This window comes from Amblyomma maculatum, chromosome 1 (genome assembly GCF_055883805.1).
Source record: "Amblyomma maculatum isolate TAMU_Amacu chromosome 1, ASM5588380v1, whole genome shotgun sequence".
Classification (NCBI taxonomy): Eukaryota; Metazoa; Arthropoda; class Arachnida; order Ixodida; family Ixodidae; genus Amblyomma; species Amblyomma maculatum.
The window spans coordinates 432,819,003-432,840,186 of record NC_139344.1 but is presented as its reverse complement, the minus strand read 5'-3'; the positions used below and the strand labels follow the sequence as shown (position 1 = coordinate 432,840,186).

The 21,184-nt window shown below is 46.5% G+C and overlaps 1 protein-coding gene across 1 annotated transcript in view; it reads left to right on the top strand.

Moving 5' to 3' along the window:
* Nucleotides 1–21,184, top strand: part of LOC146209415 (phospholipid-transporting ATPase ABCA3-like) — a 113,481-nt gene that overhangs the window by 17,183 nt on the left and 75,114 nt on the right. Inside the window, exon 6 of the mRNA XM_084587405.1 lies at nt 1,610–1,764. Within this exon, the coding sequence (XP_084443531.1) occupies nt 1,610–1,764 (155 nt within the window). The remainder of the gene's footprint in view (nt 1–1,609; nt 1,765–21,184) is intronic.

Genomic DNA, 21,184 nt, shown 5'->3' with positions numbered 1-21,184 from the left:
TGTTGTGTTGTGTGTTGTGTTTTATGGCACTTAGGGAACTAAGGCCATCATGCGCCAAACGCAAGGTTTAAAATCTGGACATTGTCTTAGAATATGGAAGCAGAGATAAAGAATTTGAGACAAATACATCTGCAGCGCACTGTGCAAACCGTTCTGTGATTTTCGAAAGACATGCTCACATACGGAACATACCGGGTGCCCCTTTTACTGTTTACAGATAGTTACTTAAACCCTACTCGGGATACACAGGTGCGGTCTGTGCAAGTGAATGATACAGCCCGACAGACATTACGTACGTGATAGAGGTCAAAAAATAAATCATTATGAAAATAACTAATCAGCTTTTAGTTATATTCAGTAACGGACTACATTAAATTAACGGATTGAAGACCCTCAACATAAACGTTGAGGTCCCTTTTTAATTTTCTTTACTACAATACAGATCTATGTATTTAACGTCAAAAATCGGCATTTTTAGCTCGGAATGTTGGCGGCCAGGCGAGTACATTATTATAATAGCATTTTCTGCATTATCAATGCAGCTAATACGAAAGTCATTCAAGTAATTAACAAGCAAAAAAAAGCACCAAGGAAAACAAAAAAAGCGGCAGGAAAGAGGTTCCTTCCTGTCTGCTTCAATTTCTTTCTGTTCGTCTTTTTGTCTGGTTTTTCATGCAAATCACACAACTAGCCCAAGGAAATTTTCCACGCAAGGTTTTGCATATAATGCCGTAGAGACAGATATCGCAATTTCCGCGACACTACTACGAATAGCGACTCCATTTTAAAAATGCGCGTTGCGAGAATCCAACTTTACGAGTTCAAATTTTATAATTTTGACCTCAAATATTTGGAAATTGATTGTCGATGCGGAAAATTCCAAAACTGCACTTAACGTTTATATCACGTTGGCCTTGAAATGGAAAGTGAAAAACTTGTTGAATTCATCATGTGTTTCCTCACTAAAGTCTATCACGCAAGTCATGACCACTTTGCTGTACAATCATCTGCACCTATCACGCCGACTTATCTCTCGCAGGCTTCCAAATAACTATCTGTGAACAGTTAAAAACAACACTAGGTATATCGAGAATGAATTATGAAGAAAATTATTTTCGGTTGGAACCGCTGCAGAATATTTTCTTAAACGCTTTTCTTTTTTCCTGTGTATTCGAGGTTTTTAAAAACTGCATCATTCCTGAAAGCACGTAGGTAATGCTAGTTCATGATAGCGAAAAAATTGTTCTCTTCTCGGGGCTGTTCCTTCAGCGCGTCAGCAATGTAAACCCAACAATACTCAATACAAGTTTTCCGGAGCTACTTAAGCTTGTTAAGCTCTGCTGTTTTAGTTCTTTTGAGCAGAGACGAAGAAGAATTGGTATCTTGGTTTCCCGAAAATATTTTCTCTGTGCGTGTGTGCCAAACCCCCTGGTTGAGAATACTTTGCTGGCGTAGTAGATGATGAGATATTTTCCATTGCATTATTACGGTGCGATAGTCATCTGATCCAAAAACGGCACAAGGCTGCATGTGGCTTTTAATATATATATATATGGTTTCTGCCTGCTGCACAAAATGTGGCATTTCCTTCATCGTTTTCGTTTTTCAGGCTTCGTGGACTGCTCGTCAGGTGTGGTGCTGGTGGGCGGCTACGACGTCAGGACGTGTACTCGGGACGCTCGCGACAGCCTCGGCTACTGCGCGCAGTACAACATCCTCATTGACGACCTCACTGTCGAAGAGCACCTCATGTTCTTCGCCATTGTACGCGTCCATTATGACACCTTCTGTATAATCCTGTTCTTCTCGGAACCTGTGCTAAATGGCGCAGGGTTGTGAAATCAATTTAACGCCTTTTATTTCAAGCTTATTGATGGGGCAGTGGCATATCATTTTTGCATTTTTAATAGGTAAATCAATGACGGATACGAATACATGAATGAATATGAAAAGCTACGTTAATGACCCTATGTATCCAAGTTGCAGCGTTTTTCCTTAAACACGAAGGGCATAATATTTTGGGAAAACAATGAGAATGGTGATAACAGCGCATTCATGTAATGCTAACGACTTCGTTTCAGCAAATTATAACCAGGATTGAAACATTTGTTGAAAATAATTGTATTTTCTATCATATGCCGGATAATTCAGCGAAATATCCCAGGTAAGCACAAAGTGGGCTATGAAGGGTGAGCCCCAGTGGGCCCGATGTAGGCAATGCAGGACAGCCCCGGTGGGCTCAATGTGGGTGCTGCAAGACGGGCCGACGTAGGCCCGAAGGGGGCTGTCGACAAAGCCCAAATGGGTCCCACTAGGGGCCGATGCGGGCAGCCCTTGCGGGGCTGCCCACATTTTTCCGGCATTGTTAAAAGGACACATCCCGCCAACTCCCCGCGATGGTCCTACCGTCGACCGATTTGGCAGCCGCCTTGGAGGAACATTTTTTTTTAATTTCAGTTAGCACCTCAGATAATGACATAGGACCAATGCGGGTTCTATAGCGCTAGCCGCACTTGGGCTTGCCCACATTATTCTCATAGGGGTCTGACGCAGGAAATTGATGGGAAACCCTAGTCCAAGTTTTTCCAATCAATATTTATGCACATAATTAAGTAATTATTTTATACATGTCTGCAGTTTCTAAACAGCCACAATATTAAATTTTAACATAACTCATAACATTCATCTAGCCGAAATGACTTCATGTACATCTTGTTCAGGCTATGGAGATGTGTGTTCTGAACAGTAATATTGTGCTGAGAGTTGCAGGCTGTCCAAAGCAACCACATAAGAGGCAACAGTTAGCAATCAGTTTGTTTTAGTATTTGTAGCGCAATTTGCATGAGCGCGAGAACTAAATCCATGTAAATTTCTAATTGACTAAACATGGCAACAACTGTTATACAAATCATCTATAATGGTAATTTAGGGTAACATCTAATGGAAATAAAGGTTGGAAACAATGATTACGCAATTGCACGCACGCCTTCTAGCCCCATTACGGCCGATGTGAGACCTACAGCGGTTTTGTGTGGGCAGCCCCAATTGGGCTGCATGTTGGTTTCGAACCTAAAGCCCACTTGCTGTTGCACGTGCCTTCAAATTCCCCACAAGCAATCAATTTTGGTATCATGCGGGCCCTCCAGCCTTCCAGCCCCATTACGGCCACTGTGGCATATAAGGCAGTTTTATGTCGGCAGCCCCAATTGGGCTGGAGGTTGTTTTTGAACCTAGAGCCCACCTGCTGCTGCACGGGCCTTGAAAGTCGCCACAAAGGACCGATTTTGGTACCATGCGGGCACGACCACCTTCCAGCCCCATTACAGCCTATGTGGGACCTAAAGCGGTTTAGCTAAGGCTGCCTCATTTGGGCTTCACGAGGGCTTGCCCAAATTGAGCCCTTATTCATATTTAACCTGCCCTCAAGTAACCTACAAGGGGCCGATTGGGGCAGCATGGGGGTATGTCCATTTTCTTGCCCCACTACGGCCTATGTTGGTCCCACAGAGATTTATTGGGGGTGGCCTCATTTCGGGTTTATGAGGGCTTTCCCATAAAAAGCCCACATTTAGGTTGGATTGCCCTCAAATATCCGGCAAGAGACCATTGTGGTCTAGATTCAGGAATGTGCTCTGCATTAGCCCAAGAAACGCCGTTATGGGACCCATGCAGGAGGAGCAGGGGCAAGCCCAAATGGGGCTTGCCCACGTTTGCCCCATCGGGGACCGATGCAGGTTTTATGATGGTTGCCCCAGCCCCACTTGCCTACACCGGACCTACTGGGGCCCCACATTCCGTGCTACCTGGGATATGCAGCATAAGACGCGGAAGTTAAAGCCTTCTGTTAAACGTACCTTATCGTGTATAAACAATCATCCATGTTATGTAATCACTACAATAAATAATTGAAATATAATGAGCCAGAGAAAAACCTTGATCTACCCAGGAACTTTCACATTGATCGAAAAATTTTAGCTGCGTAATAATGAGAAATGTTTAAGTTAGGGGCATTTAAAATGATATCAAGCGCCCAAATATTTGAATTGTTTGTTAGTAGACTATTTTCAAGGTTCTGAAAACCACTCTGTGTTTATATAACGGATTTCCTCTAAAAACAGAGTACTCAGTTCAGTTCAGTACAGTTCAGTCGTTCAGTCGTGTCCGACTCTTCGTGACCCTATGGACCATATCACGCCACGCTTTTCGGTCTCTCACTATCTTCCTAACATCACATAACTTCATCTGCAGTGCCTCGAGGATGCCATCTAACCACCGCGATCGCTGCCTACCCCTTCTCCGGCGACTCTCAACCTTTCCCAACATCAAATCTTTCTCCAGCGACTCCTCTCTTCTCATTAGCTGACCAAAGTAGCTGAGCTTTAACTTTAGAATTTGACCCTCCAATGAGCATTCAGGATTTATGGTCAACAATATCGACTGATTTGATCTTCTGGCAGTCAAAGGAACTCTCAAGAGTCTTCGCCAGCACCACAACTCAAACGAGTCAATTCTTCGGCGGTCACACTTTTTCACAGTCCAACTCTCGCATCCATACATCACAACTGGAAAGACCATAGCGCGAGTTATACGGATCTTTGTTGGCAGACTAATGTCTCTGCTCTTTACTACGCGGTCAAGGCTAATCATTGCTCTCTTTCCCAGAAGCAGGCGTCTCCTAATTTCATGGCTGCAGTCTCCTTCCGAGGTAATCTTGGAGCCCAAGAAGAGAAAATCTGTCACAGCTTCCACTTCTTGTCCCTTGATGCTCCAGGACTTGATAGGGCAAGACGCCATGATCTTTGTCTTTTTAATGTTCAGTTTAAGCCCAAACTTCTCACTCTCTTCTTGTACGCGCATCAGAAGTCTCTTGAGTTCCACTTCACTTTCTGCCATTAGTGTGGTATCATCCGCATATCTAAGGTTGTTGATACGTTTTCCAGCAATCTTCACTCCAGCTGAAGACTCGTCCAGACCGGCCTTCCTCATGATGCACTCTGCATATAGGTTAAATAGGCAGCGCGACAGTATGCAGCCTTGCCTCACTCCTTTATCAATCGGAAACCAATCAGGAAGACCATGCCCAGTTCTGAGTGTGGCCTCTTGCCCTTCATACAGGTTCCTGGGGAGACAGATGAGGTGAATTGGAACTCCCATCTCTAGGAGAGCTTGCCACAATCTGCTGTGATCTACGCAGTCAAACGCTTTCGCATAATCAATAAAGCAGAAGTAGATGGGTTTCTGGAACTCTTGCTTTTTCCATGATCCAGCGATGGTTGGCAATTAGGTCTCTAGTGCCTGTGCCCTTGCGACACCCAGCTTGCACGTCCGGAAGCTCCCTATCCGCATACTGCTGCAGCCTGCCTTGGAGGATTTTCAACATCACCTTGCCAGCATGCGAAATAAGCGCGATCGTGCGGTAGTTGGAACAATCTTTGGCACTGCCTTTCTTTGGAATGGGGATGTAAACTGACCTCCTCCAATCCTGTGGCCACTGCAGGATTGTCCAAATCTTCTCACACGATGTATGCAGAATGTTAACAGCGTCAAGATTGAGGTTTTGAAGCAACTCAGCTGGAATGCCATCAGTTCCGCTAGCTTTAATCTTAGCAAGGCTGGCTAAGGCCCATTCAACTTCACTCTTCAGGATGCCCGGCTCGAGATCAGTAATTATAACCGTCTTATGCTGGGTTTGCACATTCGGGTCCTTCTTGTACAGTTCTTCTGTGTATTCCTGACACCTCTTGTTTATCTGTGAGGCTTCAGTGATGTCCTTGCCTCGTTAGTCCTTTATCACGCCCAGCTTAGCACAGAAGCTTCCTTTGATATCTTTGATTGTCGTATACAGAGCTCTTGTGTTCCTTAATTGGCTGTTGTCCTCAACTGCTTGGCACTGTATGTTCAGGAAGGCATTCTTCTCTCTCCTTGCTATTTTCTGAAAATCCGCATTGAGAACCTTGTATCTTTCTCTTTTCCCCATAACTTTTGCCATCCTCCTTTCCTCAGCTATTTGCAAAGCCTCATCAGATAACCAGTTTGCTTTCTTGCATTTATTTTGCTTTGAAGCTACCTTAGTAGCAACTTCTTGTATTATATCACGAACATCAGTCCACATCTCATCGGGCTCTGTCTTCTAGATCTAATTCTTGAAATCGATTCCTCACTTCCACAGCATATTCTAATGGAATTCGATCAAGATCGTACCTGAAAGGCCTTCTAGTTTTCTGCGTTTTCCTCAACGAAGCTTAATTTTGGCAACAAGAAGTTGATGATCGGTGCCACAATCGGCCCCAGGCCTTGTTTTTACTGCTTGTATAGCGCTTCTCCATCTCTGCCGGCAAAGAATATAATCGATCTGATTCCTGTACAGACCGTCCGGTGAAGTCCATGTGTACAGGCGCCTCTTGTGCTGTTGAAAATGAGTATTCGCTATGGTCAGGTTGTTTTCTTGACAAAACTCTACTAGCCTCTTCCCAGCTTCATTTGGCTCGCCAAGACCGAACTTGCCTATAATTCCGGATATTTCTTCACTCCCGACCTCAGCATTCCAGTCTCCTATGAGAAAAACGATGTCTCTCTCAACATCAGCTTCTTCAGCAGAAGTGGTCGGTGCATAGACTTGGATAACTGTTATGTTGAAAGGGTGATCTTAGATCCGAAGTGAAATCATTCGGTCGTTTTTGGGGTTGTACCCTAGCACTGCTTTGCCCATTCTTCTGATATCTCGCTGATAGCTCGCTGATATCTAAGATATCAATGTTCAATCTGTCCATTTCTCGCTTGACGACATCCAGATATCTTGCGTCATAGATCTTACATTCCATGTTGCTATGTGATATATGTCTTCGCAACATCGGACTTTCCGGTCGCTTCCTGACACATCCACAACTGAGCGTCCTTTTGGCTTTAGCCCAGCCGCTTTATTCGTCCTGGAGCTACTAGGAATCGCCCTTTGTTCATCCCCAGTAACATGTGGGACGCCTTCCAACCGGGGGGAGGGGCTCATCTTCTGGCGCCATATCATTAATGGTATTGTGACTGGCCATAGGGTTTTCTTGGCAGGAAATACTGGAGTGGGTTGCCATTACCTTCTCCAGTGAATCAAATTTTGTCAGAACTCTCTGCCGTGACCTGTCTATCTTGGGTGGCCCTACACAGCAGAGCTCACGACTTCATCGAGTTTCGCAAGCGCCTCCGCCACGACAAGGCAGTGATCCATGAAGGGGAAAACAAAGTACTACTGAAGGAAAATTTACTGCTTGAGTAATGCGGCTGAGTACTTCTAGAACAGGAGAAATGGAAGAAAACCCGGTGAAAAGTAATAATGAAGTTCAGTACCCTTTACAGTCGTCGCCTGGTTTCACGAAATAGAAATACGAATTACAACTTTGTGTCAAATAAAACTCTTCCCATCGATTCCTTTGAATTTTTCAGCTCATTCAATAAAATGCTTTAATTTAAATAAATCCTCAAAGTCCTCATACTTTACTACAGCCGTCACTATACCTTGAGACACTGACGCTGAATGCAAGACGAGACAATCTCCCATTTACTTCCTAAGACGCTTTTGCCGTGCACCAGCGGCCGGCTAGTCATGCACTCTAAAGTACTGACATTTCCACACATCGTCGTACTCTCTGGCGTACCTTGCTATTCCTGATTACACTTTCGAATCCATTATTCGGCTTGAGTAGCAAGTAAATTTCCTTCGGATCGCTTACACAGTTAAAACCTATCTGCTGGCTCGATTCCTCGATAATAGGCTCCATCTCATTTACAAAAAGTAGCCTTTGAGTCGCTTATAAGTGCCGCTCTTTTTGCATATGTACGTGGCTGTGCTGCCGAAATTCGTGCCTTGACTGTATGCGATTAACAAAGGGGCCGAGATTTTGGGTTATTTCTACACACACTCACCTAACCAAATTTGAAAATCCAGGTATCCGCGCGATGCTCTTCAGTGTCCGATGGCATAGGAACCGTTGAAGTCTGAAAATTGAAATGGCTGTCACTGAAATGACTTGCGAAGTTGGGTGATAACTGGTGTAAGCATTAATGTATTAAGATCAGCAATTTCAAATTCCTTCAGAAGCTTCTGTTGGAATCGCAGTGCCTTACCAGAGCACATATATGGGCGCACAGCAGTTGTAAGAACAATCAGCTGTACAAAATGACAATGTGTCGCTTTTAACTTTCCCCCGAAGACCATGCATGTAACCACTATACCTTGCTTATCTAGGACGGCTCAGAAATTGTGCCGAATTTTGCAGCATGCGCAACGGGTTCCTAACGCAGAAGTCACCTTCCCTCAAACATTATGATGTGCACTCTAATTCCTTACGTTGTTTCCCGTCGATCTCGCATCCTTTTGATCAAACAAGTGCTTGGTCTCTATACACAAGCTCCTCTTTTTCGGGAAACTCCGGAAGGTTTATAAAGCAATAATAACTCCTCCCGCATCAGCGAGGCTGGCGGCGGGAAGGGGAAATGTAGTGCAAGACGTAACCACAATTAATATAAATAATGTAGCCAGAGAGCGGGTGCCAGAAAAATTTGATGTCCCGCAAAGATTCGAATTTATCAGCTGCCTTATCTTGTGGACACCTGCGCTCGGGACAATGCAGAAAGTGATATCTCCAACCTTGATGCCGTAATAGCTGTAGCTCTAAAGTTTTGGTTTACCTTAAGGGGGTTGACGTCCCAAAGGAAATCAGGATATGAAGGATGTCGAAGAGAGAGAGGAGGGGGGCGAATCTAGAAATTTCGACAAATTTGGGTTCCTTAACGTGAGCTGACAACTAACATTTCACAGGTGCCTTGATTTTACCTTCATCGAAAAGCATTCATCCGCGCGGAATTTGATTCCGCGCGCTTAGGAATCTGCTGCGACGCCGCAGCAGTGGCGTCACTGCTCAGGTCCGCCTTAATATGTCGCTACCAGTGGCAATTTACCTGCCTTGCTAGAAAGAATTGCATGAGTAGAGCACGTACAGGTACAGGTGCAAATGAGACTATATGGAAATAAAAAAGGAACTCGCCAATTCAGTGACGTAGCACAGCATGTTTGAAGCAGTCAGTTCAGTCGTTCAGTCGTGTCCGACTCTTCGTGACCCTATTGACCATGTCACGCCACGCTTTCCGGTCTCTCACTATCTTCCTAACATCACATAATTTCATCTGCAGTGCCTCGAGGATGCCATCTAACCATTGCGTTCGCTGCCTACCCCTTCTCCGGCGACCTTCAACCTTTCCCAACATCAAATCTTTCTCCAGCGACTTCTCTCTTCTCATCAGATGACCAAAGTAGCTGAGCTTTAACTTTAGAATTTGACCCTCCAATGAGCAGTCAGGGTTTATGGTCGACAATATTGACTGATTTGATTTTCTGGCAGTCCAAGGAACTCTCAAGAGTCTTCGCCAGCACCACAATTCAAACGCGTCAATTCTTCGGCGGTCAGCCCTTTTCACAGTCCAGCTCTCGCATCCATACATCACAACTGGAAAGACCATAGCACGATTTATACGGATCTTGGTTGGCAGACTAATGTCTCTGCTCTTTACTAGGCGGTCAAGGCTAACCATTGCTCTCTTTCCCAGAAGCAGGCGTCTCCTAATTTCATGGCTGCAGTCTCCTTCCGAGGTAATCTTGGAGCCCAAGAAGAGAAAATCTGTCACAGCTTCCACTTCTTGTCCCTTGATGCTCCAGGACTTGATAGGGCAAGACGCCATGATCTTTGTCTTTTTAATGTTCAGTTTAAGCCCAAACTTCTCACTCTCTTCTTGTACGCGCATCAGAAGTCTCTTGAGTTCCGCTTCACTTTCTGCCATTAAAGTGATATCATCCGCATATCTAAGGTTGTTGATACGTTTTCCAGCAATCTTCACTCCAGCTGAAGACTCGTCCAGACCAGCCTTCCTCATGATGCACTCTGCACATAGATTAAATAGGCAGGGCGACAGTATGCAGCCTTGCCTCACTCCTTTCTCAATCGGAAACCAATCAGTAAGACCATGCCCAGTTCTGACTGTGGCCTCTTGCCCTTCATACAGGTTCCTGAGGAGACAGATGAGGTGAATTGGAACTCTCATCTCTTGGAGAGCTTGCCACAATCTGCTGTGATCTACGCAGTCAAACGCTTTCGCATAGTCAATAAAGCAGAAGTAGATGGGTTTCTGGAACTCTCTTGCTTTTTCCATGATCCAGCGAAGGTTGGCAACTTGGTCTCTAGTTCCTCTGCCCTTGCGAAACTCAGCTTGCACGTCCGGAAGCTCCCGATCCACATACTGCTGCAGCCTACCTTGGAGGATTTTCAACATCACCTTGCTAGCATGCGAAATAAGCGCGATCGTGCGGTAGTTGGAACAATCTTTGGCACTGCCTTTCTTTGGAATGGGGATGTAAACTGACCTCCTCCAATCCTGTGGCCACTGCAGGGTTGTCCAAATCTTCTGACATAATGTATGCAGGATGTTAACAGCGTCATGGTTGAGGTTTTGAAGCAACTCAGCTGGAATTGTTTCAATTCCGCTAGCTTTGTTCTTAGCAAGGCTGGCTAAGGCCCATTCAACTTCACTCTTCAGGATGCCCTGCTCGAGATCAGTGACCACAACCGTCTTATGTTGGGTTTGCACATTCGGGTCCTTCTTGTACAGTTCTTCTGTGTATTCCTGCCACCTCTTCCTTATCTCTGCGGCTTCAGTGAGGTCCTTGCCTCGTTTGTCCTTTATCACTCCCATCTTAGCACAGAAGCTTCCTTTGATATCTTTGATTGTCTTATACAGAGCTCTTGTGTTCCTCAATTGGCTGTTGTCCTCAACTGCTTGGCACTGTATGTTCAGGAAGGCATTCTTATCTCTCCTTGCTATTTTCTGAAAATCCGCATTGAGAACCTTGTATCTTTCTCTTTCCCCCATAACTTTTGCCATCCTCCTTTCCTCAGCTATTTGCAAAGCCTCTTCAGATAGCCATTTTGCTTTCTTGCATTTCTTTTGCTTTGGAACTACCTTAGTAGCAACTTCTTTTATTATATCACGAACATCAGTCCACATCTCTTCGGGCTCTTTGTCTTCTAGATCTAATTCTTGAAATCGATTCCTCACTTCCACAACATATTCTAATGGAACTTGATCCAGATTATACCTGAAAGGCCTTAGTAGTGAAATAAAAGAATGAGGGCATATATACCAGAGAAATTAGTGCGCAACAGGAAAACGAACTTATATACCTGATCCGGGCAAACATGGGAGATGCCTTGGTGCAAAATAAAAAAATTGGCTGTAGTCTGACAAATGGCAACCCCGAGTAGAATTGCGGAAGCAACATCTGCGGCGGCACCTCTGAGTAACCGCGCCGTGGAGCAGTCGGCGGTGGCCCCTGCGCGCCAGCTGTGCACCATGTGGTGTCACTCCCTCCTGGCGCATGCACACCTGGCGCTGCGGCGGCACTTCTCACTCGCCGCGCAGCGGAGGAGTCGGCGGCGGCTACGACGCGGCTCTTCAGCTGTGCTCCATGTGACGTCACTCGCCCGGTCGCGCATGCGCAGCTAGGCTCATCGGTGGCTCTGCGAAATGGCACAGCGACTAGCGTAGTGTTGACTGCGACACAAAAGGTACCCCCCTAGAGCTATCAAATCCTGTTTGATACAGGATGAACGTACTTACCCCAGCGGTATGCTGCTCCACCGAGCTTTCAGCCTGATGTATTTTTGTGCCTGCCTGCCGCTTGTCCAAGACATGCGTTTGTCTATAAACAAAATAGACAGCCTTAATGGTGCTGCTAAATTCCACGCAATATTCAAAATCAAATGTGCAAAGCAGACGTAATTCGAGCCGACGATTTGCCTTCATTCAACATGAATTTATGGAAACTACATGGTCCCCTAGACAATCTGCTTTTCTTAAGCACGCCATACGTGCTGCCCCATATCTCCTCACTCACATGCGAATTCGTGACTCGTTTTAGCTATCCGAAAAGGAATGAGAAGAGGGGCATTGTTTTTGCCAAGACATTGATATCTCTATTGTGGTTCCTGAGAGATTAGCGGTGGCAGATAAGGGTATATACCGGATACTTCAGTGAACCCTTTTAACATGTTTAATAAATTACCGAGTCCCATATAGAAAAAAAGACGTTTTATAAAAGAAATGTTAAGGAGCGGCGCAGAGAGAAGCATTGTAATATTGTTTCTAATTGCATGTAAAAACAAAGCTTTAATTAGCACTGAGGGCAGAGCCAATAAGTATTTTGAAGAGGTCAACATGACGATGCCATATCATTTGGATTCAAAACATAACTCATTTTACAAAGCTCTTGATCCGCGTACAAAACCAGAACTGCGCGTATTTTGCGCGCAGATTTCAGATGCCTGCTCTGGGGCATCGTGTCATGATCTTTGCCTGTTTTTTTTTCTCTGTCGAGCTAAGAAAAAATTCCAAAGTATGCAATTTCAATTACGTTTTTTTTTGCACCAGCTCGAGCAGCTAAATATAATGGATATTGTGCGGCTCATTAGTGAATGCAGTTTGAAAGGAGATCGTAGTCTCTGCCACCAAACGTCGCATTTTCACCTAACCGCCTTCGGTCATGTTCACCTACTTTCGGCTTTCTGAGAAAGAGTACCGGACCTACCATCACTAGAGAGACTTAAAACCGTTGTCTTCTCGTTCAAATACTGATATTTCATCTTGTTTTTCAGGATTTAGAAATAAGCACTTTTGCTTTACACCAAATTGGATTTGCTGAAAACGTGATTGAGTTTTACCACATTATAAAAGCAACTAAAACAGCTTTAATGGGAAATTATGTCCTTAGAAGTATAACATCTGTACCTAAAAAACATATTTATGATCTTTATTAGTTTTCAGCAAATAGTTAAAACCTTTATTTGGAACACACGGTATTTCCGCGTCCCAAATTCGGTCCATCGCGTTTTTAATCATTACTGCTTTCCGTCATTTTGGTCTCGGTTACAATCTTCCTTTAGCACATCTCTAATCCCCTAGCTAACAGGCTTCAGCTTTGCTTTTCTCATAAAATCTCTTTACCGATAGCTTTACGACGCAGGAAATCTTCTGCATGAATGAAGCATCGTTCTTGATCATTAAATGGCCAATGAAATACTATTTTGTGTAGAATTGTAATGCAAGAAATTCATAGGGGTAGGCTTTGTGAATATTCGAGTTCTATTTGAAAGTTTTGGGTAATTTGCAAATAAGCTTCAAAAATTGTCTTGCTGACCGCTCGCAGCTGATTTGGACGACATCATCGCCGCGCAGACCTCCCTCCTGATATCGGTAGGTTATTGGGCGCACTCGCTCATTGGACGCTCCCAAGTTAGGCGAGTGTAACGGGATGTGGCGTGGTGCCATCGCGACTTGTTTTCTTCTTTTTTTTTCTTGTGCGCCGGCATGGGTTGAGTATAAGGGCAGACAAGGAGTGATTTTCGATCGCCCATATATTCGGTGATAGTAAAGGCTGCTTAAAACTTTACTTCATGTAAGGGATTGACGGCATATATACGGCTAGTGCGCGTTTTAAAGTTCTACTAAATAGCCTTTCATGGGCCGTTAAAGGATAACCAATGCCCATTGCTTCTTCATGGAGTAGTAGTTGGCCACTTCTTTGGCTCTCGCCTTTCGATCAGTTAAAATGTTGTGGATGGCAGGTTTCGCCCGGCAGTGTACCTAAGGTATTTCCCGCTGACATGACCATGAGCAGTTTCGTCGCTACAATTCTTTCCGACTAAAAAAATTATCTGATTTTTCGCTATTTCTTCCCAACTGCTTGTTTGTACATTGAGTAAGAGCCGAAGGACCCCGGTTCGCACTAACATTCTTCATTGTGTTTTTGAAAATATCATCAGACATTGGCAAAAGCTACTACTTCTGCCACTGCCCCATCTTAATTTCGCAAATGACAGCGAAACCAAGTGCAACAATATGTTTCGAAGAACTAAATCTTCTGGCATTAATTACTACAGATGGTCTTGGGATGTCAGAAGATATGCTCCTCCTCTATGTAGCTCCAGAATACTACCTGCTGTCTGCTGATTTCCTTGTGTCGTTCTACGAACCGTTTATTTCCTGATTACAAGCATTGCGTTAGTTCCCCGTGTGTGAGAGGGGTCAACGGCTTTAGCTGCTATAGCAGTTGCTCGATAAGTATGCCCTCGGGCTATCATATCGGTTGCCTCGTTGCCATCGATTCCTTCGTGTGCCGGATCTAGAGAATTATGCTTTTCTGGCTGCGAACCTTAATTTCCTGTTCTTTTATTCGAAGTGCCTGTTTTACCATCGCAGGCTGAAGTCTCTACACGCCTTTGGGAGTAGCTGATAATTATTCTGTTTCTTCCTTCTTCGTTGGTGGGTCTATCTTCAAGGGCGATTGCCATTCCTTCGCCATCCCGTACATATTTATTGGTCTTGACGCCAATAGAAACAACAGCTCAATGTTGTTTCTGATAATTTTGTTTTCATATTTTTTTTTTGGGGGGGGGGGGGAGGGCGAGGCATCATGCTAGGAAAACTGGCCACCCTGTATACGCAATGCCTGGTGGCATCTATGGTACCAGAATCGTGGAAGAACGCTAACGTTACCATAATTCATAAGGAAGGGACGCTAAGGACTTGAAAAATTACAGATCTATCAGCTGACTATCTGTAATAAGGAGTTTAATAAGGTAATCGCTAACAGAATCAGGAAAATCTTAGAATTTAATCAAGGGAACAATCAAGCAGGTTTTCTGAAACTGTACTGTACTATCGATCAAACTCATACCATCAACCAGGTGATAGAAATGTACTCAGGATATAACCAGCCCTTATACATAGCATTCATTGATTACGAAAAAGAATTTGACGCTCCAGAAACCTCGGCAGTCATACACGTGTTGCGAAGTCAGGGTGTATACGAGCCGCATAAGAAAGTACAGGAAGATATAAATAGTGGCTGCACAGGAAACACGATCTCACCAGTACTACTCCCAGTTAGCTTAGAAGAAGTATTTAGATACTTGGAATGGGAGCAGTTAGGAATAAGGGTTGATGGAGAATACCGCAGTTCTGCGACTGGCAGATGACATTGCCTTGCTAAGTAACTAAGATGCTGAACTGCCGAAACCAATTTCCTAGATAGGAGCAGCAAAAAAGCAGGCTTGAAAATCAATATGCACAAGTTTAAGGTAATGTTCAACAACCTAGGAAAGGAACAGCAGTTTACGTTAGGTAGCGAAGCACTGGAAGTGTTAGGCAAAAATGTCTATTTGGGACAGGTATAGTAACCACACACCAAGACCATCAGAGGGAAATAACTAGAATAAGATTGGGATGGAACGTATTTGGCAAGGATTCGCAGATTATGTATAACAGCTTATCTGCATCGCTCAAGAAGAAAGTATACAGTTGTTATACAATTATACAAGCATACAATTATAATTATATGTAGCATGAGAGGCAAATGATAGGAGAGTAAGTGTTAATCTTTCGCTATTCTCCTCTTAAAAGACATTCAAAGAGACCATCTATTTGTTTTTTCAATCATTTGATCATACTGCTACATTAGGCGGTGCATGTGCTGGTATCTGTATAAGGACGAAAGAAGAAGCTTGTGAGTTTTGGTGAAGACGACGTGCAAGCAGTGTCGGTTGTTGTCCGATTAACGCTGCTGTGTTTCTGTGTGCTGTGTCCGGAGTCATCTTGGACTAATCTCTTGGTATTACCTTGCCGCGTATCATCTTGGTGGAGGTGACTCAAGGTGCCCGTGCGCTCAGAACAGAATATAAGAGCAAAATGGCACAGAAAAGCTGGATTTGCGCAGTTGCCGCCACCTATCTGGGCTCACAACGACGTCAGCAACGACCACTATGACCTCCGAGGCAGCCCCTACCATCGCAGCAACATCGGCTCAGCCAGTGGTACTCACGAAGATCCGCCACCCTCCCATCTTTAATGGCGAAGACAAGCCGGACGTCGACGACTGGCTAAATGAGTACGAGCGCTGCAGCAGAAACAACCACTGGGACGCGACCATTATGCTGGCGAACGTAACCTTCTATTTGGCGGGAACAGCTCGGACGTGGTTCCAAAATCACGAGCAAGACCTTGTGACCTGGGAAATCTGTAAACAAAAGCTACAGGACTTGTTCGAAAAACCGATTGGGCGGGCTCGCGCAGCAAAAACAGAACTTTCCACTCGCACCCAATGCCCCACGGAGTCCTATTTTGCCTATATTCAAGACGTCCTTTCGTTGTGCCGCAAGGTGAACAGCTCCATGCCAGAAAGTGACAAGATAGGGCATATCCTCAAGGGTATAGTGGACGATGCGTTCAACATCCTCTTCTGTACGGATTGCGCTACCGTCGACTCGGTATTTCAAGTCTGTCGAAAATTCGAGCAGGCTAAACAACGCCGTATCGTACACCGCTTTGACCGCCTTCCAAACACGGCGGCTACATCATCCTGCACTGACCTGCCGCCTTTGGAACAGCCTTCTCATGCAGCGAACATCACTCGGATCATCCGGAGAGAACTCGAAGCCTTGGCTCCTGCACCACTCACGTCTCCGCCGCCCGACACTACGGCCATGATACAGGCCGTTGTTCGTCAAGAACTCGCCAACGTCGGCATCTCCTCCAGCCCCGTGCCGCCACCGTCACCAACGCACCCGGTTCCTGTAGTGGCTGCTGCTACCGCGAGCCAGGCTTCCCCACGTCGCTACCTTAACCGCAATTCTGCAGAGTGGCGCACCTCAGGCGACAGGCCAATTTGCTTCATTTGCTGTCGCGCCGGCCATACATCTCGTATTGCCGTAGCCGTACCTTTTTCGCCCCTCGCTCTTATTACAACGCCGACCGTCGATGCTACAATGGACCTCGACGCTTCCATGCCGAACCAGAGGAGCCCCGCCCCGCCTATGACGAACCTGGACATTATCTTCCTCAAACACATCAGCCTTGCAACGAAACCGTCCCCACTGCCCGTCGCACCAGCCGATCTCTATCCCCACTGGCTCGCCGATCCCGCTAACCGGTCCCTCCTCGCAGCTCCTCCCCGTCATACTCCGGCACCTGCTCGGGAAACTAGCGAGTGCAGCGTCCGGGAGTGACGCTGCATTACTGACCCGGACTGTGAACTCAGAACCGACCCCCACACCCAGACGAAACCTGATTGACATTCTTGTGGACGGAGTCTCCGTTTCTGCCCTTATTGACACTGGAGCCCACATTTCAGTCCTTAGTTCGTCGTTCCACCATCGCCTCAAAAAAGTTCTTACGCCCGCTAACACCTCTAGAGTTCGTGTTGCCGTTGGAAACACTGCTAACATCATCGGAATGTGCACTGCGCGCGTCAGCATCGCCAGCCATCACGTCCCTGTGCTCTTCGCCGTCCTTACTACTTGTCCTCAAGACGTGATTTAGGCCTAGACTTTTTAACAGCCCATTCCACTCTCATTGACTGTGCCTCCGGACTTCTGCACCTAGCCCTGCCCCATTGTGTTCATGACCCTAGTGCTGACCAATCCCAGCCTCGCCTCCGCTCCAGTACATTTACTCGCCTACCTCCCGAGGCGGCAGTATACGTGCCCATGTCACCTTTTCCCTCCCTTCCTGACGGCGACTACATTTTCAACCCCATCACCGACGTCACTCTACAGCGCAACATCGTCCTACCTCATAACATTGTACACGTCGAGAATAACCTCACCTACATTCCCGTACTCAACTTCAGCATGTCTTCGCAAGTTCTCCCGGAGGGCATTTTCCTTGCAGAGCTGTCACCTTTGTCCAGCTTTACTATTTCTGCAGTGCTGTCCTACCATCACGCTGAGGTACCTGCACAACCTGTCCCGTCACATAGTCAGGAGGACCGCATCTCAGCCATGGTTGCCTCTGACCTGCGTCCCGAATATGCAAGTGTCCCGAATGTGCAAGCGCCCTTGCCGGCCTTTTGCTGTCATACAGCGACATTTTTGATTTCGGTCACGGATCCTTGGGCCAAACGTCCGTCGTCACACATCGCATCGATACTGGAGATGCCCGCCCTGTTCACAGACGGCCTTACAGAGTTGCTCTTTCCGAACGCCGGGTCATTCAGGAAGAAGTGGAGAAAATGTTGGCCAGCAACATTATTGAGCCGTCGAGCAGCCCCTGGGCATCTCCGGTAGTACCCGTTAAAGAGAAAGACAACAGCTGGAGGTTTTGCGTAGATTATCGACACTTAAATAAGATAACCAAGAAAGACGTGTACCCTCTTCCAAGGATCGATGACGCCCTCGACTGCCTGCATGGTGCCAACTACTTCTCCTCCATCGATCTCCGTTCTGGATATTGGCAGATCTCTGTTGACGAAAGAGATCGTGAAAAACGGCTTTTGTCACCCCAGATGGCCTCTACCAATTCAAGGTGATGCCTTTTGGCGTATGTAATGCCCCTGCGACCTTCGAGCGCATGATGGACTCTTTACAACGCGGGTTCAAATGGACCACATGTCTGTGCTACCTCGATGACGTCATCGTATTTTCATCAACCATTGAGGGCCACCTTCATCACGTTTCGGCTATTCTTGGCGTCTTCCGACGAGCTGGCCTTCAGTTGAACTCCAACAAGTGTAGCTTTGGTCGCCGGGAACTCAAGGTCCTAGGACACTTGGTCAACACCCATGGCATCCAGCCGGACCCCAACAAAATCCGCGCTGTAAGTTATTTTTCTATACCGAAATCTAGCAGCGACGTGCGTAGCTTCCTCGGACTGTGCTCATATTTCCGGCGATTTGTACCAAACTTCGCGGAAATCGCCCGTCTACTCACGCAGCTTCTGAAAAAAGGGGTCTCCTTTTCCTGGGGCCACGAACAATCGGCCGCCTTCGTCGCTCTTATTGCCCGTCTCACCGGTCCGCCACTGTTGGCTCACTCCAATCCGTCAGCACCCACAGAAGTACGCACCGACGCAAGTGGTCATGGAATTGGTGCGGTGCTCGCGCAACGTCAGCTCAGTTCCCCTCGCGTCATCGCCTATGCCAGCCGACTCCTCTCTGCTGCCGAACAGAATTATTCCATCACTGAACGTGAGTACCTAGCCCTAGTTTGGGCCATTACGAAGTTCCGCCCTTACTTGTATGGGCGGCCATTCACAGTAGTCACTGACCACCACGCATTGGGTTGGCTTTCCACACTCAAAGACCCTACTGGCCACCTTGGACGTTGGGCCTTGCTACTTCAGGAGTACAATGTTTTGAGTAGTTTATAAGTCTGGTCAGTTGCATTGAGACGCGGATTGCCTGTCCCGTCATCCAGTCGACCCGCCAAGCCAACTTGAATGTGGCAATGACGCTTGCGTGCTCTCTATTTCTGACTTTTCCAACACTCGCCGGGAGGAACGCCAAGACCCTCAGCTTCGCGAAATTATAAATCGCCTCAGAGTCGATCGCCATGACCCTTCCCTTCATTTGTTTGTGCTAAACGATGGCACCTTATACCGGCACAATATGCGACCTGATGGCCGCGACCTTCTACTATGCACAGCCGTCCTTGAACAGCTTCACGACGTTGCCACAGCAGGTCATCTAGGCGTCTCTCGCACATACTACAGTGTGCGCCGTCGGTTCTTTTGGCCAGGCCTATACCGCGCAGTCCGCCGCTAAGTGACTGCTTGTGACCGCTGTCAACGCCGGAAAACGCCATCAGTTTTACTAGCTGCACTACTGCAGCCTATCGACATCCCCATAGACCTATTTTCTCGAGTGGGTCTGGATCTTCTAAGGCCTTTTCCACTGTCCGCATCGGGGAACAAATGGATTGCGGTGTCCACTGATTACACCACACGCTACGCGGTCGCACGAGCAATACCGACCAGTTGTGCAACTGATGTCGCTGCTTTCCTCCTCAACGACGTTATACTCGTCCACGGAGCTCCCAGCCAACTGCTCACCGACCGTGGCCGTTGCATTCTTGCGCGTATAGTTGACAAGATCCTACGATTGTGCAACTTTCGTCATTCTTTCCCGACTGCCTACCATCCAGAGACGAACGGGCTTACTGAACGCCTTAACCGGCCATTAACTGACATGCTGTCTATGTACGTTTCTGATGACCATCGCGACTGGAACATAACGCTACCATTTGTGACATTCGCATACAATTTGTCGCGTCACGACACTACCGGCTACTCCCCTTTCTATCTTCTGTACGGCCGTGAACCTCTGCTTCCTTTTGAGAGCCTGCTCCCTTCGGCCGCCACTGCCAGCTCATGTGCTCGTGACGCCATAGCCCGAGCTGATGCTGCCCGCGTTGTTGCTCGCAACCGACTCGCAGCCTCCCAGCACTCCCAGAAACGTCGCTATGATTCCTGTCACCACAGCACACAGTATTATTGCGGCTCTGTAGTGCTGCTTTGGACCCCAGTTCGCCGCGTTGGCCTCTCGGAAAGACTTTTGCACCGTTATACAGGACCCTACCGCATTCTACGACAAGCGACTCCAGTGACATATGAAATTGATCCCTTGCACCCCGCAACGCATACCTCTACACCACTCACCGAGACGGTCCATGTTGCATGCCTCAAGCCCTACTACACGGACCCTGGTTTGGACGCTAGTACGCACCGGGACGGTGCTTTTCAGCCGGTGGGGTAGTGCTACATTAGGCGGTGCATGCACTGGTATCTGCATAAGGACGAAATAAGCTCGCGAGTTTTGGTGAAGACGACGTGCGAGCAGTGTCGGTTGGTGTCCGGTTAACGCTGCTGTATTTGTGTGTGCTGTGTCCGGAGTCATCTTGGACTAATTTCTTGGTCTTACCTTGCCACGTATCAATACCTTCATCGACCTTACAATATCGTTTATGCCAGGCGGTAATGAACATCGTAGAAAAAACCGCTTGAGCGATGGAATGGCTTTAATATGTTAACCAGACGCAACTCTATATGGGAATCGAGTTTATATTGCCGGTACTGAAATTTTGGTTTCAGACATTGCTTAGTGTTTGTCACTGTAAGACGTTTTTATCGACATATTTTCTCTGCATAAGAACATGTCCGGAAGGCATACTACCAAAAAATCCCAAAAATAAAAAATAAAGGGATCTTAAAGCTTAGTATTTTTTCTTCAGTACTATACAAAGAAAAACGAAAATTCGTTTCAGGAAAGGTACTGAAGGGTACTAAGTCTCCACATACATGATATTTCTTGTTCATGCTT